Here is a 25,150-nt window from a genome sequence, read left to right as displayed (position 1 = left end):
GATTGTTTTGGTGGAGGAATGTGTTGATGGTAACTAGTAAGTAAGGACTATACTCTAAAAGAGTATAATAAATTATAACGTTAAGTGCCATAATTTTCAATAAAAACACAACAAGTCAAAATAAAATAAAAAGTTGTTTAAAAATTCTCTGTTGGTCCTCCTTTGGCTCTCACGCTCTGGGGGCCTCTGGATGTCTGGGGCCTGGATCTCCTCTGCTTCATGCGCTGGGGGTCGGTGCTATGGCTCCCCACACCCTCTCACAGATTGTTACATGGAGAAACCTTTTGAATAAAAGCGCGCCCGTCCACACGGGTGTACACATGGGTGCTCACAGACACAAACTTCACCCTTCTGGGCTGCTACCTCAAAGCACATTGTGCGCTGTCGGTCTTGTGTGCTGCACAATAACATACAATATTTAGTATTTACTGTTACTTACATTTATTTAGGTTATTGCAATGAGGTTGTGTGTATTGTGTTGCTCTCTTTTTGCTTGTTTTCTCTTTTTTTCTCTCAAGATGTGATCCAGGTGATAAAGAAAGGACAAAGAAAGACTCACACAATATATGTAGAGGGATGATCAGGCCAGAGAGACACAGTTAAACTGCATCAGAATAACAAGATATGGGGGAAGTAAAACAACATACCAAACACAAAATAATTAATTATATGACTAATTATCAAAATAAAACCCGAAAAAACTCAGCTGGAAAGAAAACACCTAGCACAGAGACAAGAAAGGACTAAGCACACAGTCAAACAAATTTTATATTATGAGAGAACTAAAATCAGAAAGACAATACTAACAGAACTGTCAATACAAGATTTCTTTACACAACTCAACCTGGACAAGTAAACACAACAAAACAATGTGATAACAAATGAAAAGCAAAAAGAATCAGTGGAGAATGTTAGGATTACCTTAGGAATGGTAAATGGTCTGTATTTGTATAGCGCTTTACTCGTCCCTAAGGACCCCAAAGCGCTTTACACAACCAGTCATCCACCCACTCACACACTGGTGATGGCAGCTACATTGTAGCCACCCTGGGGAGCACTGACAGAGGCGAGGCTGCCGGACACTGGCGCCACCAGGCCCTCTGACCACCAGTAGGTAACAGGTGAAGTGTCTTGCTCAAGGACACAACGACCGAGACTATCGGAGCCGGGACTCGAACTGCCAACCTTCCGATTACAAAACGAACTGCCAGCTCTTGAGCCACGATCGCCCCATAATAGGAACCACAAGTAAGCCTGCAATTATAGAGCAAAGTGCTCTATTGGCATGGTGTGGTCCTGTGAGATAAAATGGGACATTATTATTCAAGAACTTGTATGTGAGAAGAATTTTACAATTTACGATTAAAATTTACAAGCTTGATTTATTTATAGCAGAGAGGTTAGAATTCAGAGGATAAATGATTGAAAAAATGCAGCATACCATCTTGAATCACATTTGTTTGTCTCACAGCCTAATTTTATTTTAAAGCAATTTTAGCCATTGCATAATAACATATTTATTTTAAAACAAGGGTTTGCTTTTATTTGGATGTAAAGGATTCCAGTTACATCCCGAGTCATAGCCAAGATAAAAAAAAAAGACTATTCTTATGCACCTATAAAATTCTGTAAGTATCAGTGATTATTGTAATGAGTGTTCTAGAAAGAAAACAAATAATAGATAGCCTGAGGTGTCTTATGAAAATCTAAGTACAATTTCAAGTAGGGAGAAAAGCAGGGTATATCCTGGACAGATAGCCAGTAAAGTTGGACAGCACATTATAAATTTTGTTTAGCAACCCAAGCAAAAAAAGTGGCTCCCACCAGGAGTGTAAGGAGAGAAGAAAGCAGGATAAATATACTGGGTTTAAGCAGGGTTGTCTACAACTTCCCTGAGCACAAGGCCCAAACGATGAAGCTCTAAAGAGCGAGTAGTTTGAGTAGTAGAGGTTTATATAAGGAATTCATCCATTGTTACACTCATATGTTGAACATATAAACTCATACTATGACATGTTTGCATGATATATATAGAAGTTGGTCCACTGGAAATGATTGTTGAATGAGATGTTTGTTATAAAGTGACCCATCCAGTCAGTGTTTGGGGGCCTGTGGTTAATAGGCCTGTCTTCTTTGTTCCGTGCTTATAGTCATTCCAGTTGTCTTTGGGATTGTGATAGTTTAGTTGAAAAAGACCATGTAAGTTCGTAGCACAAGCTTAAATAAATATGTCTGTTTCCCCGACTGCTTACTGCAGTTGCTGTCCATGGTGCTGATCAAAGGGTGCAATAATTCTATTGAGGTAAAAAAAAAATTCTAAGAAATGTAAAAACAAAAGCTTTTCAGCCTTAACACATTCTGTGAGTTTAAATAAAAGAGAGGGAAATTAATTGAATGCGTGCCCGTTAAATCCCTGCCACCGAGTGTGTTTTTCCTTTTATCCAACAGATGTCAGGATTGTGTTTCAGTTGCGGCCTCGCTCGGGGCCGAGAGGAGGATGCTGTTAGGAGAAAATCGGCGCTGGGACCTGGCTACATGCTCGGCTTATTTCATAACAGGGGGACGGTAAAGGGGGAGATTTATGCTAAACTTAGCCATTACTACTAGTATGATGAACAACAAGCTAGTACATGGTGACCACTAAGAACAATTTTTAACATGTTTATTAGCCATATTATAAAAATTACAAAAAAAAATTGTTTCCACTATTATAAGCGTAACAGGTTGGACGTGTTATGCTTTGCCACATTACAAAATCTTGCTAAAACATTGAAAAAGGGTTGATTAAAGAGTGGTACTTACTCGTCTTCTTCTTGAAAGTTTTCCCTCCAAAATATGTTACATCCGGGAGTGTCATGTGACTAAAAGAATAATCAGGTGATGTGTTCTATGGAATTCTTATCAGAGTAACAGGGGTGACAGTTGATTCAGGGACAACAACATTTTTTAAAGATTTTAAGTATTAAACATGCATTAATAATAAAAAAGAACATTTGATGAGGAACATTAGAAATAAGCCAATCCAGAAATGATGAAAAATCTAGATTTATTTTTTTTTTTTTTAAGTTATATTTGTAACTGAAGTCGAGCAAGCATGACTGGGGACATAGTACTTTAGTGACTTGTGCTAAAATAAAAGTAATTTACTTTTAATGTATTTTATCCTGTGTATATATCAAATGTGTTCTATGGTAGAGGGGGTTAAACATACAAGAAAATGGTTTAGAAATAAGCGATTAGACAAGTTTTACACTAAATATACCATATTATGTCATTAGGACCTCAAATGGCACCGAATAGTAAGAATGACCCAAATAAAACTTGTATTTATCATGAGCAAAACAAAGGTCAAGTCCCAGTGGGTCTTGACTTTCAAAAATACTGCAGTGCATGTACGCAGCCTGTGACATAATCTTATCTTGAACTTTAGGAGTCCTGTTGTTGTCCCAGTGAGCACTGATTTAGTTGATAACTTCCAGAAATTAGACGTGCGTCTGTATTTTTAAACAAATGCCAGATGGGAACAAAAACAGAAATTTTAAAATGCTATTCATTAGGGTATCAGATTCCACACCTCACCTCTGCCCACAATATGCACTGAAACTGCACTGGAAAGCAAAGGAAAGCCCCAGATCTAATATAATAGTAAGTTACTGAGCGTCCGGTTATCAGAATAGCTTCATTAGTCTTTGGAAAAATGCCTGAGGGGTTCCAAAATGTATTGCCTCATTTGATCATAAGGTTGGAAAAAACTGAGCCCAAATTCTCTCATAGTGTTTGATTGAGAATAAAGGTGCTCTCTCTGTAAGAAGGGATAAGGTGACTCTTCCCTGTCAGGGTCCAGGGTTACACTTTTTTCCATTAATTTTTCACCCGTCTACATCTTCGATCTGTGCATATAGGGGATATTTCCAATAAGCAAACCAGAGTTCTTTTGGTTGAAAACTTAAATTTTACTTTTACTCAGGACTTTATTGAACTGTTATCCTATCCTGTTTCAATGGTTGTTTGTTTTCTTTAGCGAGAAATCGAAACGTAAAGGGTGTACTGTTTTTTGGTTTGTTTGTTTTACTAATCCTGTACTGAGCTGGACTAAGCAACAATGGGTGCACTCCCTAAGTGCGAGTAGACGGTAGATTTTCAAGTCTGATATGTACAAAGAATATCGAACTATTGAGTAATAATGGCATTCACCGCTGAGGTGATTTCACAGAGACAAACCTTACACTACGCCTTTTGAGCTTTTGTAAATGGGAAGATAAAAGGTTTAACTGACAAAAGTGAATTCCCCAACCGAAGAGCAGAAACTGATCCGGAAAGTTCTGATGCATTTCATGATACAGCAGCAATGAATGGATGGTACTAAGGCAGTGTTTACCTTTGAAGAAATATGGGCATAACAGCATGTAAGTCATCAAAGCATCACTACCACTGGGTGAGGTTACAGTGGTTTGTGGTTTGTATAACCACAAGCCACCCATGTAGTCATTGCTGTGATTTGTAAAGTTCAAATGAGAACTGCTGTCATCTAGTGACTCTGACTGCATATTACAATGCACCACACTGTCAAGTGATTAGGATCCCACAATCCTGAAGCATTCACAATGACCTTAGTGAAATAAGAACTGAACCACAGTGCCTCTCCTTTGCTGGATTGTGCAGAGTCAACCGCTCTCAACTCTAAACACAAAAATAGATTTAAAGGATAGATAATGGACTTGATGTCCTAATTGGGGTTTCAGCAGTCTCAGGCAGTTTAAATAATACATTGCTTTATTTATCGAGTTTCATATCACCCCAGATAAACTTAGAAATGTAGTGAACACGTGTTAAAACATGGATTGTTTTGGTGGAGGAATGTGTTGATGGTAACTAGTAAGTAAGGACTAAATTCTCACACGGATAATCCCAGTACCAGTGAATTTTGTTTGGGGGACTTTCAAAAATGATAAAACTGTACCAGCGGTCAAGCACGGTGGTGAGAGCATCATGCTCTGGGCTTGTTTTGCTGCCAGTGGCACAAAGTGGATGAAATAATGAAAAAGGAGGGCTACTTCCAAACTTTTAAACTGCGCCTCATATTAGGCGCAGTTGCCTGGGTCGTTTTTATTGAATTTGAATTTACCATTTCTTGTCTTTTGGTTTCTTTGTTAGACTTCTCTGTCTCATGGTTTATGTCTCTGTGTTCCATAGTTGCTGTGTCTCCCCTGTCAGCCGTATCCTCTTGTCAAGTCCGCGGCTCTGTGTTGTTTCCTGTTTTACTTTGAAAGTCCGTGTCTCATGTTAATGTAGCTAATGTATCTGGTTTTGCTTCCCTTGTCTTGTTAGCCCTGATTTTCCCCAGCTGTGTTTCCCTCCTGTCTCCCATTCCCTGATTGCTCTCTGTGTATTTAAGCCCTGTGTTTTCTTTGCTCTCTGTCACGATCGCCCTCATCCCATGCTGTTTTCTTTCTGTCTGTCTGCCTGTGTAAGTTTATTTTGAATTCTCAGTTTTATTACATTTGAGTTCAGCATTAAAGCTGTTTTGAGTTCACATTTTTGCCTCTGAGTGTCTGCACATTGGGTGCACCATTCCTGGCTGCACACAGCACATGACACACAGGGTTTTTCAACAGAAAAAAAATCCCAAACACACATCAAAACAGGTTTTGGAGTGGATAAAGCCCGCGTACATTAACCTTCTGGAATGGCCTTCTGAATTTCCCAATCACAGCACTCTTGAAATTTTGTGTAACAACCGATTTATATTAACTTGATCAATTCTGCCAAGAGGAGTGATCAAACAACCAGCCAGGTCTATGTCAGGAGTGCAAGCTGGTTGAGGTGCAACTTGCTAGGGTACATTTAACCAAATATCAGTGGGAGTGTATGTACATATTTGAACCTGTATATGTACTTTTGACCCTGCGTGGATTAGAAAAAAGTATAAAATAAAATTAAACACCTAATTCTTACTTTTTAAAGTCATTAAGGATGTATGCTATCCAGTCATTCAAACTTGGAAAAAAGTTTTTAAAAACTGTTCAAAAAATCTTAAAAATCACAAAATCATCATGACATTCATGATGAGTGTTTGCAAACTTTAATCAGCTGTATCATCTTGCATTTGGAAATCTCTAGATGATCTAATTGTTTGTCACTGAGGTAAATTTATTTGGTGAAATGAAACTTGTAGTGTCTGTGTCTTTTTCTGTGGAAATTGACGTATTTAGAACTGTGTGCTCGCACTGAGTCATTGCTGTAGAGGAACTAATCCTGGTCAGCAAGATGTGCAACCTGCATTATTGTTTTGTGTTCAGGACCGTTGTAATTATCCAGTGCATGTCAACCTTTTTTTAATAATGGGCATTAGCACACAATTATCAAACAAGCCAGCAACTCTGCACGTTATTTCACACAAAGGCCCATAACTTTCGTTTTCCTCATCTATCAGCGTTGCACGCCTACTGAAAGTTTCATGTTCAGACTTGTTTTAGACGTGTTGAAATACTGCCAGAGATGTCTTGCCAGAGCATTGTTGTTCTTTTTTTTTGTTTTGTTTACTCATTCATCTTTGTTGGGGAATTCCACTAACCACAAACGAAGTATTGAACACTTTTAGCTGTAGCTGGGAACGTGTGGAAAAATCAACCTGATCTTGGACATGATTTTGATTACCCTCTGCACGCAGTAGCTCCTGAGCAAGATGCAGCAGCCCTCTTGATCCATTACAACTTTGATCAACTTCATCCCATTGTGATCCTAAGCTGGATAAGTACTTACAAAAAATATGGATGGTAGTCCTACAGTAGACTTCAGCTCATCTTGTACATGCTTTAATAAAATATATCTACCTTTTTCCGCATGTTTAAAGTTATTGTATTAAAGTTATTTGTAAGAAGACTTTGACACACATTGAATTGTTACCTTTGGTAAGACACTGCAATCCAGGTAAGTTTGAGTTTTATCAGCTGGATAAGAACAAACAAACAAACCCTGGAATAGTGCGTCTGCAGCCTGTCCACAGTTCAGAAACAAGCATTTCACCACATGTTCAATATATGTTGTACTGTGTACGTGACAAATGAGTCATTCCTACTATTCGGTGCCATTTCAGTGTGATCACTCTTCATCAAAAAATACAAAATTTTGAATTATTTTAACATTTCATCTAAAAGAGGGATTTTCAACCTATAAGAAAAATGTATTGGTCCAGCTAAGGATATTATATTATAATATTTTTTAAAATCAAAGTCTTTACCCATGACGTGCCAAATGTCCACCCTGTTACAGGACATTCAATTTTCTATTAATAACTGTTTTGAATACACAGTTATAGTAATATTTACATTTTCTAAAAGCTACAATGTCCCTTTTTAAAATCTGCAAGGAAATTTCATGTTACAGTGCATAGCAATAACAGGGGTGACGGTAACAGGGGGGAGATTTTATGCTAAACTTAGCCATTACTACTAGTATGATGAACAACAAGCTAGTACATGGTGACCACTAAGAACCATTTTTAACATGTTTATTAGCCATATTATAAAAATTACAAAAAAAAAATTGTTTCCACTATTATAAGCGTAACAGGTTGGACGTGTTATGCTTTGCCACATTACAAAATCTTGCTAAAACATTGAAAAAAGGGTTGATTAAAGAGTGGTACTTACTCGTCTTCTTCTTGAAAGTTTTCCCTCCAAAATATGTTACATCCGGGAGTGTCATGTGACTAAAAGAATAATCAGGTGATGTGTTCTATGGAATTCTTATCAGAGTAACAGGGGTGACAGTTGATTCAGGGACACAACATTTTTTAAAGATTTTAAGTATTAAACATGCATTAATAATAAAAAAGAACATTTGATGAGGAACATTAGAAATAAGCCAATCCAGAAATGATGAAAAATCTAGATTTATTTTTTTTTTTTTAAGTTATATTTGTAACTGAAGTCGAGCAAGCATGACTGGGGACATAGTACTTTAGTGACTTGTGCTAAAATAAAAGTAATTTACTTTTAATGTATTTATCCTGTGTATATATCAATGTGTTCTATGGTAGAGGGGGGTTAAACATACAAGAAAATGGTTTAGAAATAAGCATTAGACAAGTTTTACACTAAATATACCATATTATGTCATTAGGACTCAAATGGCACCGAATAGTAAGAATGACCCAAATAAAAACTTGTATTTATCATGAGCATAAAACAAAGGTCAAGTCCCAGTGGGTCTTGACTTTCAAAAATACTGCAGTGCATGTACGCAGCCTGTGACATAACTTTATCTTGAACTTTAGGAGTCCTGTTGTTGTCCCAGTGAGCACTGATTTAGTTGATAACTTCCAGAAATTAGACGTGCGTCTGTATTTTTAAACAAATGCCAGATGGGAACAAAAACAGAAATTTTAAAATGCTATTCATTAGGGTATCAGATTCCACACCTCACCTCTGCCCACAATATGCACTGAAACTGCACTGGAAAGCAAAGGAAAGCCCCAGATCTAATATAATAGTAAGTTACTGAGCGTCCGGTTATCAGAATAGCTTCATTAGTCTTTGGAAAAATGCCTGAGGGGTTCCAAAATGTATTGCCTCATTTGATCATAAGGTTGGAAAAAACTGAGCCCAAATTCTCTCATAGATGTTTGATTAGAGAATAAAGGTGCTCTCTCTGTAAGAAGGGATAAGGTGACCTCTTCCCTGTCAGGGTCCAGGGTTACACTTTTTTCCATTAATTTTTCACCCGTCTACATCTTCGATCTGTGCATATAGGGGATATTTCCAATAAGCAAACCAGAGTTCTTTTGGTTGAAAACTTAAATTTTACATTTTACTCAGGACTTTATTGAACTGTTATCCTAATCCTGTTTCAATGGTTGTTTGTTCTTCTTAGCGAGAAATCGAAACGTAAAGGGTGTACTGTTTTTTGGTTTGTTTGTTTTACTAATACCTGTACTGAGCTGGACTAAGCAACAATGGGTGCACTCCCTAAGTGCGAGTAGACGGTAGATTTTCAAGTCTGATATGTACAAAGAATATCGAACTATTGAGTAATAATGGCATTCACCGCTGAGGTGATTTCACAGAGACAAACCTTACAACTACGCCTTTTGAGCTTTTGTAAATGGGAAGATAAAAGGTTTAACTGACAAAAGTGAATTCCCCAACCGGAAGAGCAGAAACTGATCCGGAAAGTTCTGATGCATTTCATGATACAGCAGCAATGAATGGATGGTACTAAGGCAGTGTTTACCTTTGAAGAAATATGGGCATAACAGCATGTAAGTCATCAAAGCATCACTACCACTGGGTGAGGTTACAGTGGTTTGTGGTTTGTATAACCACAAGCCACCCATGTAGTCATTGCTGTGATTTGTAAAGTTCAAATGAGAACTGCTGTCATCTAGTGACTCTGACTGCATATTACAATGCACCACACTGTCAAGTGATTAGGATCCCACAATCCTGAAGCATTCACAATGACCTTAGTGAAATAAGAACTGAACCACAGTGCCTCCTCCTTGCTGGATTGTGCAGAGTCAACCGCTCTCAACTCTAAACACAAAAATAGATTTAAAGGATAGATAATGGACTTGATGTCCTAATTGGGGTTTCAGCAGTCTCAGGCAGTTTAAATAATACATTGCTTTATTTATCGAGTTTCATATCACCCCAGATAAACTTAGAAATGTAGTGAACACGTGTTAAAACATGGATTGTTTTGGTGGAGGAATGTGTTGATGGTAACTAGTAAGTAAGGACTATACTCTAAAAGAGTATAATAAATTATAACGTTAAGTGCCATAATTTTCAATAAAAACACAACAAGTCAAAATAAAATAAAAAGTTGTTTAAAAATTCTCTGTTGGTCCTCCTTTGGCTCTCACGCTCTGGGGGCCTCTGGATGTCTGGGGCCTGGATCTCCTCTGCTTCATGCGCTGGGGGTCGGTGCTATGGCTCCCCACACCCTCTCACAGATTGTTACATGGAGAAACCTTTTGAATAAAAGCGCGCCCGTCCACACGGGTGTACACATGGGTGCTCACAGACACAAACTTCACCCTTCTGGGCTGCTACCTCAAAGCACATTGTGCGCTGTCGGTCTTGTGTGCTGCACAATAACATACAATATTTAGTATTTACTGTTACTTACATTTATTTAGGTTATTGCAATGAGGTTGTGTGTATTGTGTTGCTCTCTTTTTGCTTGTTTTCTCTTTTTTTCTCTCAAGATGTGATCCAGGTGATAAAGAAAGGACAAAGAAAGACTCACACAATATATGTAGAGGGATGATCAGGCCAGAGAGACACAGTTAAACTGCATCAGAATAACAAGATATGGGGGAAGTAAAACAACATACCAAACACAAAATAATTAATTATATGACTAATTATCAAAATAAAACCCGAAAAAAACTCAGCTGGAAAGAAAACACCTAGCACAGAGACAAGAAAGGACTAAGCACACAGTCAAACAAATTTTATATTATGAGAGAACTAAAATCAGAAAGACAATACTAACAGAACTGTCAATACAAGATTTCTTTACACAACTCAACCTGGACAAGTAAACACAACAAAACAATGTGATAACAAATGAAAAGCAAAAAGAATCAGTGGAGAATGTTAGGATTACCTTAGGAATGGTAAATGGTCTGTATTTGTATAGCGCTTTACTCGTCCCTAAGGACCCCAAAGCGCTTTACACAACCAGTCATCCACCCACTCACACACTGGTGATGGCAGCTACATTGTAGCCACCCTGGGGAGCACTGACAGAGGCGAGGCTGCCGGACACTGGCGCCACCAGGCCCTCTGACCACCAGTAGGTAACAGGTGAAGTGTCTTGCTCAAGGACACAACGACCGAGACTATCGGAGCCGGGACTCGAACTGCCAACCTTCCGATTACAAAACGAACTGCCAGCTCTTGAGCCACGATCGCCCCATAATAGGAACCACAAGTAAGCCTGCAATTATAGAGCAAAGTGCTCTATTGGCATGGTGTGGTCCTGTGAGATAAAATGGGACATTATTATTCAAGAACTTGTATGTGAGAAGAATTTTACAATTTACGATTAAAATTTACAAGCTTGATTTATTTATAGCAGAGAGGTTAGAATTCAGAGGATAAATGATTGAAAAAATGCAGCATACCATCTTGAATCACATTTGTTTGTCTCACAGCCTAATTTTATTTTAAAGCAATTTTAGCCATTGCATAATAACATATTTATTTTAAAACAAGGGTTTGCTTTTATTTGGATGTAAAGGATTCCAGTTACATCCCGAGTCATAGCCAAGATAAAAAAAAAAGACTATTCTTATGCACCTATAAAATTCTGTAAGTATCAGTGATTATTGTAATGAGTGTTCTAGAAAGAAAACAAATAATAGATAGCCTGAGGTGTCTTATGAAAATCTAAGTACAATTTCAAGTAGGGAGAAAAGCAGGGTATATCCTGGACAGATAGCCAGTAAAGTTGGACAGCACATTATAAATTTTGTTTAGCAACCCAAGCAAAAAAAGTGGCTCCCACCAGGAGTGTAAGGAGAGAAGAAAGCAGGATAAATATACTGGGTTTAAGCAGGGTTGTCTACAACTTCCCTGAGCACAAGGCCCAAACGATGAAGCTCTAAAGAGCGAGTAGTTTGAGTAGTAGAGGTTTATATAAGGAATTCATCCATTGTTACACTCATATGTTGAACATATAAACTCATACTATGACATGTTTGCATGATATATATAGAAGTTGGTCCACTGGAAATGATTGTTGAATGAGATGTTTGTTATAAAGTGACCCATCCAGTCAGTGTTTGGGGGCCTGTGGTTAATAGGCCTGTCTTCTTTGTTCCGTGCTTATAGTCATTCCAGTTGTCTTTGGGATTGTGATAGTTTAGTTGAAAAAGACCATGTAAGTTCGTAGCACAAGCTTAAATAAATATGTCTGTTTCCCCGACTGCTTACTGCAGTTGCTGTCCATGGTGCTGATCAAAGGGTGCAATAATTCTATTGAGGTAAAAAAAAAAATTCTAAGAAATGTAAAAACAAAAAGCTTTTCAGCCTTAACACATTCTGTGAGTTTAAATAAAAGAGAGGGAAATTAATTGAATGCGTGCCCGTTAAATCCCTGCCACCGAGTGTGTTTTTCCTTTTATCCAACAGATGTCAGGATTGTGTTTCAGTTGCGGCCTCGCTCGGGGCCGAGAGGAGGATGCTGTTAGGAGGAAAATCGGCGCTGGGACCTGGCTACATGCTCGGCTTATTTGGATGTTGAGGAAACATGGCGACCGGCGAAAGGAAGGAGAGGGAGCAGCAACCACTTTGGGATTAACGCATCGTTTGAGACATATGGATATACACGGAGTGCCCCGTACCGACTTAATTCACACATTGGAGGTTATCTTCAACGCTCACACCGACGCATTTTGCCGCAAACGCTGCTTACTGGTGAGTAGATGGCGGGTACACCAAAGACGCTCTCCTCTCTGGAAGTGGCTAGTTAGCAAACGTGTGCTAGCTGCTTTAGCATGCGAGTTAGCATGGGCTGGAATGTGCATCTCGGCTGAACTACAGTCCGCACCTTTATCGCTGGTGTTAGCATGACAGTGGCAACCTCGGGAAAAATACAACGAACCCGCGGTAACTGTGGAAACACCAGCTGCCATCTTTATTTGCAGTAAAGTTATTGAAGGCCGTACATTTGAAGGAACGTCACCCGTTTAGCTTGACAGTTGAGGTTCAGATAAGCCGACGCTAGTGATCAGCTGGTCGCTAGCTGCATGTTGTGGGCTAGCGTAGCTGCAAACTGAGGGGATTGCTGGTTGGTTGTGTTTTCACTCACTGACGGTGGAGCTGAGTCCTAAAGCAGGACTTTAACAGATCGCAGCCATTGGAAAACACACAGGACCGCTGGTAATTAAAACGTTCGGGGTACATGTGCAGTATGTCGCTTTGGATAAACGCATTATTTTTTTTATTAGAGGTGGCTAAATCGGGTTGCAGTGAGTGTTTCGTAGTAGCTGGTCTTTAAGGGGCAAATTCGCAATGACTGGCAAAGCTATAGCGGTCACATCGTCCTCATTTTACTGTCTGCTCTGCGCCTGATGTGCAGCAGTCACCTGTGTGTGCGCATTGTCCCTGAGTGTATGGCTATCTGCCCGGATGCCTGCACACAAGCTAATCACCTCGCAGCAGGATGGGGCAGAAAACTTGTTTCATGCTGGAGCACTGTGAAAGGTGCGGTATGACATGTACACAAATACACACGATACAATTAAAAGCTACATAACATTTCTGCTTGTAAAGGTGGGAGGTGGGGGGCTGAACTGTCATCCAGCAGCCACTAGAAATAGCAGTGAATATGTAGAGGTCTGTTATTGCAGTGAACTGGTAAGTGAGCATCATTTGAGTCTAATCTAATCTTAAAAACCTGATTAGTTGAGGTGGCTGTTGATGGCTGTGCTAAACTCAATTTCTGAATTGAGTTTATATCTACATAGAGAGCTGTGTGTGAATAAATAACAGTCTCTGTGTTCTAGCATTGGAAGCAGGAAGCCCTGAGTGTATGTCGGTGTTTGTCATGTACTGTATGGTGAATGTTTTTTCCTCATAAAAGTTAAGTTACCAAGCAAGCAAACTGGCTATAATTCAGAAATAATACTAGGATAATTAGTCTAATAAGTAGGCTTGGAGGGGTTTGGAAAAATTACTTCATTGGCTTTTGGATCTTGTGTTGACTATTTTTTGTGAGTATTTGCTGTGTGCCAGAATAGGCAGCAGGGTTTGTCCTGCATAAAAACATTTAGTGCCCCCAACCCCCAAGAGGTTTTGGTGTTCACCAACAGGAAACTCACCAGGGCTGCAGTGAAATAGTTTATAACCAATTTGTTTAAGTGTGATTTTCATTTAGTTAACAGTAAAATCACTTTTGTTTAACAAATGGCCCGAAATAACAGGAAAATGAATGGACCTCTGTTAAGTAAGATAACACTGACTGGTTATTTTAAACTATATGTGGACCTCTTGTGCATAGTCACCCCTAAAAGACCTTTTTTTGAGCCAAGAAAAACACTAAAAGCACTGCCATGCCTTTCAGTGGAGGGAGAAAAGGATACCCAAACATGGGGAGAACTCGCACTCTCCACACAGAAAGGTCCTACCTATGTTTGAATTTAGATCTTTCATGCTGTGAGGCAACCACTGAGCTACTGTGCTGACAGTTGATCAGTTAGTCCTTAAAAGTCCTTTACAGACACGTTCTTAAGCCTTACCCGGCAGCTTTTATCACTGCAGTGCAGCTTTCTTTATCGGACTGCTCTGCATAAACACTGCATCACATTGAATAATTTGAAAACTCGAGGCACAGAAACCCGATTGCTGCTAACTACCAGTAACCGAATTATTCCTTAACTTTGTTCTGTCGATGTGCAAACCCAAACAGTTAGCTAAAGCTCTCCCCCAAGTCACCTGAGAATTATTTCTTCTTTATTATTGTTTGGAAAACTTCTTGGACTTTAGTGCTGTCCATGTGAGGTGATTGTACTGCCTTTTCCACATATAATACCATTAGTGACACTCATATAGTTTATTTCATCTGTAAGGAGTAACCCTGTTACTTTTTTTTAGCTACAAAAAAGCAAATGGGTTACACTTCTGGGCAGCAATACTGTCACATGCAAATTTCTATGCTGTAAAATACAGCAGCGTTGGCAAGAAGGCTTAGTGGTGTTCTGCCTCCAGTTAGTTAGACCCGGTCTACCAAGCGTTTGTCAAGTTCCCCTTTTGTTGTGATTTACTGAGGTGACTCAAGACCTGCCAGCATTTGGTGGTGCAGTCTTGACTGTGTAGCCTCCGGGTCTTCCTTTCTTCTGTTTTTCTCTCACGGTGATTCAGGGCTAACAGGCACTGAAACTTTGAACCTTTTATCATTGGTTATCCAGAGTTTACTCCCCGGGGCTACAACAGGGCTTACTTTGACCTAAATACAATTAGGAAAAAATGAACCCTGTTGGAATTATAAGGATTTCTACATTGATTATTCATAAAATGTGTTCTGATTTTCATCTAAGCCATAATTATACAAACACGGAGACAGCTGTTCTTTTCATGCATTTATTAAACCCAACAGCATACATTTGTCCTCGCTCTGCAGCTGTAGATTGTTGTTGTTTTGCTATTTTGGGGGGTAAGGGAGATTAAGTGGTTAATCCTGTAAGTATTTGATTGTTTGGACAGTGCCTTATGTCTCCCGAATGTCAGCATAAATGCTGGCCTAAATGAATTTGTTTACTCATTTCCTCTCTGCTTTGCTTGCTTTTATAACGGTCAGCTATTAAGAATCATTCCCAAGGATCTGCAATAGATTAACAGTAGTTTTCCAGTGTGATGACAGTTTGCTTTGTTCTGGCCATCATCTACACTCTGATAACAAATGGAGATTTTGCTTCAGCTAGCTATTTGTGTAGGAATCCTACTTGGTTTTCCAAAGCTATTCTTGCATTATATATGCGCTATCAGCCCCAATACAGTTTTTACAACTTTTATGTCAGGGTTTTAGGTAAGTAACAGTTATATATTTGGTTGACACCAAGTTATAGTTAACTAAAATTAAAACAAAACAGAGTATGAAAGAAAGAGTCTAGTGAACTAAATGTATATGTTCTTGTGGTGACCTTTGAGAATAAGGGAGCAGCCAAAGTGGCTTCTGTGTTCAAATTTGTGAGTACAACCAGCACAAAGAAGTACTACTACAAAGTATTGTTGTCTTTTACAGTTCTGAACATCATAATTACTGCATTACAATCTACCATTATACAAACAAAAACTGACCCTTAAAAATAATAAAATCTTAACTAAAAGCAGGCATTTTGTTTCTCAGCATGGGCATTTGGGCAATGACTGTGCACATAAATACACGTGTCTGCATATATTTAAGACCTTTAAGAGTCATTTTTCCTGGTATTTCTGTCCGTGTGATGGGCAAAGTTTACTTTATTCTTGAGTAAATTGAAACCTCGGTAGAGAAGGTGGTGAAAAATCCTTTCTTTCTTTTGGAGGAATGTCAAAGGCTCTTTGGTGGATGCAGGACAAACCCTGTAAAACTAAACATAAAGTAAACTGAAACAAGCAAACCCACTCTGGAGGATAACTGAAACTATAGCATTTTTGAGTGTTACACCAAAGGTTCAGATTAAACCTAAGCAAAGATCCTAGACTAACAAATCGAATATCACCATTAGAGATTTTATTTTTACCTGCTAACTGCTTTTGTGTGGTGGGATGGGAGCTGTGGGGTGTATCCTGTACTTTGTGAGGCTCTTATTATTGATTAAGTGTAGCCGGGCAGCTGCATTAAAGTCTTGTGGATGATGCAGCTCAAGGCCAATGCTGATTTTCCTTTCAGTGCACCGACTGAGCTTTCTCAGGCCATTCAAATGCATCACACACAAAACAATATGGCCTGAGTTGCTGGTGTGTTAGGCTTGGTATAAGCCCACGTCAAACAACAGACTTAAGTCGCAGCTTACTAGTTGTCATCTTTCATGAGAAGACGCAGCACGCACTAATAAAGCACAAGAGGATCAATCTTAATTAGCACTCGAGGGAAGGGCCTGCACATCCTATTAGTGACACTACACATGTGCTGTGCCCATATAGTTTGTGTCTATGTTTTGTCTCGCACCATTGGATTACATCAAGTTGATGACATGATAAAACAGAACACTGCAGATTTTTAAAATGTTTAAGGGTTTATTCACCTGAAACTTTGAATTCAGGTGTTTTTCAGTCCCATTGTCATAGGTGTAATATTATAGGGAGTTTATTATTGTAGGGTCTTAACCTGAGAATATAAAGTGCCTCAAGCCAGTTGTTGTTGTTATTTGGTGTTAAATAAATAAAACTGAATTTCACTGCATTGAATTGAATTAAAATTTAGGTCCTTACCATGCACTCTGCTTTTATAAACATTTGTGAAAGAATGAGTCATTCTAAAGCGCTCACTGAATTTGAAAGGTGGCTCTGTAAAAAGATGCCACAACAAGACAGTTTGTGAAGGTTCTCATCTCGTTTTAATTCCACAGTCAACTGTAAGTGGTGGTATGTGGCCCAGTGCTTAAGTTCATAGAATCTATTTTCAGTCAGTCAGATAAACCACAATCACCTCACTTACTAGTCTACACAGCTGTTAATCCACAGCTGAAAATGTGCCCCTAATAAAAGAACTATTTACTTCTGTTTGAGTAGTGTTGAGGGAAAAAAAGGCCAGCTGTTTTCTAAATCGGTGAACCTTTTATTAAAGTAGAACTATAAAAGTGTACTTCCTCAAAAATGGGCTGAGGGCTACAGAAAATCAGAGTATATAAAGAGACGGTCTTACTTTTCATTGAACATTATGAACATTACCGTAGCTTATGAATTGATAAATAAGTGTTTCAACTCTTCCGTAAATAATAAAAAAAGGAACCACCTCTATTATTGGTAAATGCCATGTAACCATAGCTTGTATGGAAAATAGATGCACCCACTGTGACCTCACCCACTGGTTTTGGACTTCTGCCATAGTGACAGCAGCCAGTATTGTGTTTTTGTTTTGTGTTTTTTCAGCTGTAGGTGACCATATTTGGATATGAGGGTGCAGTACAAGTTATTGGCTAATCAGTGAACCAGTACTGATGCAGATATTCAGCCAGTATGTCAGGACATCCTAACTTCAATACTTGAAGGTGTTTTTGTAGTATTTTTAGTTTTATCCCTACACATATTATATGAAGTAAGTGGTTATTTTTTATGACCTGAAGCTGCTTATGTCAGCCACAGAGTTGGATATTGATGATATATGAGATTGGAGTAATGCCTTATATACAGTCTACTGTTTTATTGGACAGACTGAAGGAGAGAGATTTCCACAGGTCTTTTTATCACCACAGTTTAATTGGCTGTAATTTTCATGGCCCACACTCTGTCTGTAACTGCATGGCAGTAACGATTTGGACTCAAGATGATATTAAATGTTGGTGCTGTTGTCTGTGATTCATGATTATTAGTGGTGCTCATTGAAGCTATAATAAAATGTTGGATTATATTCTCACTTTTGATTCATACGAAAACGAAAATCTCACCGCAACTGCAGAGTGATTGGAGTTGGTGCAGATCTCTTAAGGTTTTTAACACAACAGGTCGCACAGTTAAGCTACTGCTAGCATACATTTCTTTTTTCTTTCATTTAACCTTGGAAGTGTGATATTGTACAGCAGGTTTCGTTCAGTGGGGTGGATCTGTGATCCGTTTCCTCTGCTAGACTCGTTTCAGTATGATCCCATCCTTCCCCGCTGGAAGTCACATTTCACCATCTTCTTAGTGAAGCATTAATGTCTCTAGCTGTCAGCATGCTCCATTACAGTCTCTTGTAGAGGTTTCTGAACTTTTCAAGGCCAATTTTCAGGTCAGGAAATTCCCATAATCACTGCACCTAAACAGCTGTGATGTGAATCTCAGTGTGACATACTAATTCTGCAGGACTGAAACTAATGGCAATTTTCACTGTCAATTAATTTGACATTTATCTCCTCATGTTGTCTATTAAGCCACAGGACTTTGTGAAAAATGTTTCAATTGATAATTTGGAGTTTTAAAAAAAGCTATTTTTTTCTTAACCCAAAGATATTCAATTTACAGTTTCAAAAAAGGAAGAAAATTCTCATGTTTAAGAAGCTTGAGTCATAAAAAATGTGGTATTTTATTTTGATAATAGATTTAAGGGAATTATTAACCACCAAGCATGTTCCTGGAGACTAATTTACTGGTCCTTTAAGTTGGAGGAAAAAAATCACATTACTCAACTAGTATAGTTCATTGCTCATATATTTAAAAGTCATTCTTCAGTAAATGTTGCTGAAATACTTGACAGCTTGCACCATACACAACATTGCATGCACACAATGTCAGCAAAGGATGTATTTTAATTTTTTTAAATAGATATCCTGCCCAGTGCAACAGTTCGTCAGCATAATCGATGAGGTCGACTATAAAAATTCGTTGCCGCATAATTAAACTACAGGACACTATGGGGCAGTCTCGGCTGTATTGTTTGCCAAGACTGCACTCAGTGCTAAGAAGAAGAACGCAGCATGAACGGCAAAACAGCGGGACGATAAAAAATGGAAATGGAGATTTGAAAAGATGTCTTTTTGATTTCATTTAAAGCTTTATTTGAATGGACAGAAGCGATTTTAGTTTCCTATTTGCACATTCATTTTAAACTCCTACCAGCACTTGTAACTTGTATTACCTGCAATCTTTATTTATTTCATTTTTATTCTGATTGTCCTATTGAGTAATACTAAAAATACATTTGATTATTATTATTAGATTCATATGTTTCTTGGGTCATTACTTTTATTTGCTGTGAGACGATGTAAACAGGGTGATATTCCCAGTTGGGCAGACTTGAGCAGGAGGTTTGCACATAGGAATCAGAGATAAGAGTTATTGAAATAATTGTTGACTAATCAAAGAAAAATTGTCTAATTAGTTGACTATAAGAATAATCTTTAGTTATAACTAATAGCTAATATTGAAGCACAAAGCTAGACTGAAAGACAGCACAGAGGCACGTATCATGGCAGCACAGGAACAAGCTCCAAACACAAGATCAATTGAGGCTGGGGTCTGCCACACCAGGCCAGGTGCGAAGATGCCCCTGAGACAATCCAGCAGTGATAGATGTAGCTATACCAAGTGATAGCAATATTAAGAAGAAGGAACACAAGAAGCTTGAGAAATACCAAGCCCTGGGAGAGGAGCTATAGAAGATATGTAGAGTGGAGGCAGTGGTCTCAGTCGTAATCGGAGAACTAGGAATGCCAAAGATAGTGTGCAGGACCCTCAATAACAACAATGCTGTTGGCTAACATGTTTGATGTTTTATTGTTGGATGGCTCTTTGGGGTCAAAAATGGGATAACCAACATCTTTATCATTACATTATTCCTGCATAGATTTATGTTCAGGGAACTTAGACTGCCCAGTCTCCTTACAGTGTGTATGTGGGATTTTCAGTGCTGACTAGTGAGGAAAGCATTGTTTAAACATCTAGTCACACACATTCCTATTAACCACTAAATTATTAAAATAGCAGTCTGTTTTTAATAAATTTAGCCCTTTTCTGTTTTTAAGAACATTATCGGATATTAATATTTCAGTTGCCTTCTACAAAGCCTTTGGTGTGACACGTGTAGATTAATTGAGATGCTTTTTTCATTCCCTGTTCTTGTCCCCGAAAGCACACCACATAATAATGCAAAGTTAATGTGAGCTGTCGGAGCTTTGATGTACAGGATGGCGACTGAAATGGCCAGAAAATGAATTTTTAATGATGCTCACTGCTGTGAGTTCTGCCTCCCACTCCTCCTCCCCGTTTCTTGTGGTAATGGTATGTTCCTGTCGTCGTTGAGGCCAAAGCCCGCCCTCCTTTCCTCCCCTCCTCTTTCTCCAAAGCCCTGTACACCCCACCCGGTGTCAGGGGGGGATCAGCTGTGCCAGTCCCGGCAGACCACACACACACACACATACATACACACACACACACAGTGCTGACTGGCGAACAAAGCCACTGGTACTGCCAATAAAGGCGAGCCATGCCTCCGCGCTTCTCCTCTCCTCTCCTTACGCTGCTGTGAGGGGAAGGCATGACACCATTGCCATCGCCTCTCTGTTTCAGGAAGACACTGTTGTTGGGAGGAAGAGCGGCTGGTCTTTGGCTTATGGTGGAATATTCTTGTCTCTTCTTCTGTTGATGAGTTGAGATGCTGGCGGAGCGCAGAGAGAATAGCAGGTAGGGAAAATCAGAGCTGGGTGCTGAGCTCGTTTCCGCAGCGACCAGGGGTTTGTTTACTGTTCACTGGTAAAAGCCTGACCTTGGTGGATATAGTATGTTTATTGATGTTATTGATCTAAAATAACTGCCTCTCCGTGTCAGTGGCCGTTTCACGACGTTTGACGATTAAGCTTCGATTACAGAGATTGTCACCATCGAGCAGTTACAGCATCTCCTACTGTTGCATCTTTATTGTAAGAATATATCCCGATGTGGTTAAAGCAATCATCGGCCAAACCCAAACGAAGCAAATGTGTGACTTAGCAAAAGATATGTGTAACATGCCTGAGGATGTCATTAGATAGATGTTCTTCTCAAGAGTGTTAATAATTTTAAAGTTTAAAGAAAAATATCACAAATGCCCAACGCTATAAAAAGAGGGTAGCCTTCAATAATTGTTACACTTTAAATTAATAAAATGACATGGATGACACTTTGCTGTAGGTTGTAGGTAGGTTAAGTTAAACCATTTTTCTCAGGAAATATAATCACAATAATTCTGGACACTATTGGGATCTTGCATAACACGATTATTTGTAGACTTGGGGGCAAATAGATTTATGCAATGTGGGAAAAAAAACAAACATGGACTTTAAATTGTAATTAAGCTGAAGGGAAGAACAAAAGAAATACAAACCAAGTTAAATATGCCACAGACTGTTGGAGAGTGTATTTGGATTATTGTATAGCAGCATAAGTAGTGTTGGTTGCTAATTGACAAAATCAAATATAGCTTGATAATTATCCTGGTTATATTGTTTTAATAATAATCGGAAACCAAAACTGTTTATAAGTCAGGAAGAATGATATTAGACATCAAAGTTAGACATCAGGAAGCAGAAATGAAGGTTGGCCATTTTAAAAAATCTAATTCAATGTCAGACCAGCAAACAGTGATTTGTGTGTTTACCTGTTATACTCAGCAGTCATATGAAGGATACCTTATAACCTCTGATTAAACAAACACACAGGGATAACATATGTTATTAAATAATTAAGGTAGTGCAGCTACTTTATAGCTTGATAGCTCAAAATGTTGTTGGTTTTGAGCTAACAATCTCAAATGTGTAAATATGCAAGACTTAAAGCTAATTCCTTCTTTATACGTTTTATATTTGCACTGTTATTCTATTAGTACTCGGACTCTATGGCCCTACATGATGAGAATCTCTGCAGGTCTCTGTGTACAACTCTCAACTCAAGCTCAACACAACCAAAATGAAGGCGGCGCATAAAGTTGACATAAGAGTGCACAGATCCAACCATGATTTTCTATTGCTCCTCGCTATGAGTTGATAGGATAATTATTTATGCGATAGAATTCTCAAGAATATAGACCACCAACAAAATGTAAAGCATATGAAAAAATCCCCTGAGAGTTAATGAGTATATTCTTTCTTCACCCAGCACTAGTCTGCACACTGCATATTTTTGGCTTGTTTTTAAGATTATGTGTAGTTTGAATATATTTACATGAGATGTTTAAAGCTATTTAAAACTCACATTTTATAGTCTATTCTTTCTCTTACTAAACATAACTGAGTAGGAATGGCTTACGCGAAATCAAAGCTGAAAAATTATGATATGAAAAATGTACTTGTGCTGTTTGAAGATTAAGTCGCAAAGATGCCTTAAGGTTTACTCTGGGGCTATCGTTGATTGTCATTGTAATTTTAAATGGAGACTATAATGCCTTGCTGTTCATGGTGCAAGTATATGCAAATATATTGTATCACAATGTTGCCATACATCTATATGTTTTACCATTGATATTTAAAATTTAATTGACTACAAAAGTCACCCTCCTGTACCTAATGTTGTGTAATTATATAATTGACAGGCAGCAATTTGTGTGAGGCCTGCTAGTTGTCATGGATACCATTCAGCGATCCAGCTAACACACTACTGAAATGTGGTGGCACTCTTCGAGCACATGAAAAGTGTGGCGCTCACATTTTTGAGAAATAAATCGGTATTTTTTTGTCAAGGATACACGACAGCCGCTGTGCTTTCAAATCGACCGGCAGACGAGGCACAAGTAGAACTGTAAGACTAATTATGTGATATTAGTCTGTGATGACAACTGTCCAGGCGTGGTTTAGTGCAGGACTAAATAGATGCCCATTTTAGATGCAGTTAACTGTGGTCTTGACCAGACATGTTCAGCATGAGATCATTTCCTGCTCCTCTGTCTCGTGTTACAAGTCAGGCAACATTGACTTGGTGACAAAAACATGTTGCACTAGTTAGAAACTGCTTTGTTTTATGGTCATGTTTTCACACACGACAGCGGCGTGTACGAGATCCGACATTACCCAGTCTTTAACCTTCCAGCATCCCAGTGTAAAGCCTGTGTGATGCTGGATAGCACTGACGTGTGAAGAGCTCGGCTGATAGTCCGATGCATTTACTGCTAGCAAGTGGGCGTCATCTGTGCTGCCCCCTGCCTTCTGCAGGCAGCTCCCTCATTTAAGCCACACAACATATTTCCAGTACTTAAGCATACCTGAAGTAAATTTGCTCTAGAAAATATCTCACCCTGATTTTCCCAGAATTGTCCAAGTTGATGTCTGAAAATGACTCGAGTTGCTTAAAATTGATTTGTAATAGTGCTGATTAAAATATGTGAAGGTGTCAGAAAATGTTTGCTCGCCTCTAGTGGATTTATTTCCCATAAATAGCTACGTTTCTGTGTGTCACCGTGGCTGGCAGAGGAGACAGTTAATCACCCTCAGTCCAAATTTACCAGCATTTGGCAGGGAGGTGGTGTGAACTCACTACCCTGCCTACATAGCCTTTTACTTTCTCCAAATTTGCATTTCCTTTTACAAGTTTGTGTTTTATCTAACTCCTGTCAAACCATTTTTTCTCCGTCAGCCAGGAGACATTTCTGAGATTACATCACCTTCTCCAGAGGAACAACCACACAAGCCTTTGAAGAGTTGGGCTTTTCCAGGGCATTGGCTGCCTTCATCTCCCAGGAGTTGTTGCTAACTCTGGGAGACGTTCATTGAAGCTGGCATCCGCTTAAAGAGAATGCTTTGAAAAATACTGGAGGGCCAAGCTCAGTTCCCCTCCACAGAAGAGTTGACATTCCATTGATGCCATTGACTCATTGTCTTTGCTTCAGCAGAGACGAGATGCGGTTTGATGCTTTTTTCCCCTAGTTTAAACAGTCCTATCTGTGTCTTTAGAATAAAATGATCAGAGATGCATCCATTTTTTCCCTTTCTAGTACTCCAAAAAAAGCACTTTTGAGCTGGTAATTCCTGATGGTCCTTTGGTTCTCTAATCCCCTTTAATAGTGCGACCTTTATCCTCCATTTTCTGTCACCTCTCCCCAAGGCTAATTAAGTATGCAGGGTTTGTGTGATTGCATAGGTCAGCTGCTGACTTTCAGTTGCATGCTAGGGCAGAGAGATGAGTAACAGGTTGCCATGATCTTAACATATCTTTATGTTGGAGTATGAAAAGGGAATCTGTGCAACAGTCAGAGCTGGTAAACGAACGTCAGTGTTGGAGAAAACAGCAGCATCATGTAGAAAACTGTGCAAGGAATCTAAATTGCCTGATCTAAGAGTTCAGTCACTCTGAACCAGCCACCTACAGGAGGCTGCAGGCAGTTCTTCCCTCATAACACACTGTGGATCAGCAGATAAGACCGATTCATTTTCGTACAAAGATAAGAGGTTTGAAAGGTGGTGGCTGTTTTAGAAGCCTAAATTACAAATGGATTTAGAGACAAAAAGGAAAAAAACACACTTCCTTAACAAAGTTGATTTCGAAGTCATCAAAAACTGAACCAAAGTAAGAGAAAACTATGGATTGTGTATAAAAAGTGCCACAGTGGCATTCAAGTATTGATGACATGGCTTTCCTCTTGATCTGACATTTTTGCAACTCTGTTATCCACACACTGGAGTAAATTAGAAGAGGGGCCGATTTAATACTCTCCTTTGGTTCATTGTAAACATGCTTGGCCATGTACGCATGATTCATTTTGTTACATGCTGAGAAGTTGTGCATAACCCCATATGCTGTTTGGAGCATTGGAACCTTTGTTTTCATAGAAGAGTCACCTTTCCTCAGAGCTTCTGGAGGTTGACCCAAACAAAAAGTTACCTTAAAGAGGTGTAACTAATTTGTAGTAAAACTACACAAAGACACCCATTTGTGCACCTAAATCTGTTTTCAGTGTGTTATAGGTTTAGTGCAGTGCAGAAAGGGAGGTTCTGACAGAGCTCTACGTGATGGTGGTTTCATGACGCTCACTGCTTACCAAGTAGGTGGAG

General features: G+C 38.9%; 1 protein-coding gene across 5 annotated transcripts in view; it reads left to right on the top strand.

The window, feature by feature from the left end:
* Positions 1–12,147: 12,147 nt before the first annotated feature.
* The window catches only part of wdfy3 (WD repeat and FYVE domain containing 3), a 117,847-nt gene continuing 104,844 nt past the window's right edge, over positions 12,148–25,150 (top strand). For 4 of the 5 annotated variants that reach the window (XM_026187495.1, XM_026187492.1, XM_026187493.1 and 1 more), the window contains exon 1: positions 19,399–20,816. In XM_026187495.1, the coding sequence (XP_026043280.1) occupies positions 20,788–20,816 (29 nt within the window). In that variant the 5' untranslated portion in view covers positions 19,399–20,787. Of the gene's footprint in view, positions 12,432–19,398; positions 20,817–25,150 lie in introns of those variants that run through there. The other variant, XM_026187494.1, reaches the window with a different exon arrangement.

This window comes from Astatotilapia calliptera, chromosome 12 (assembly GCF_900246225.1).
Source record: "Astatotilapia calliptera chromosome 12, fAstCal1.2, whole genome shotgun sequence".
Taxonomy (NCBI): domain Eukaryota; kingdom Metazoa; phylum Chordata; class Actinopteri; order Cichliformes; family Cichlidae; genus Astatotilapia; species Astatotilapia calliptera.
The sequence above is the reverse complement of the archived record's forward strand: the minus strand, read 5'-3'. Positions and strand labels throughout refer to the sequence as shown.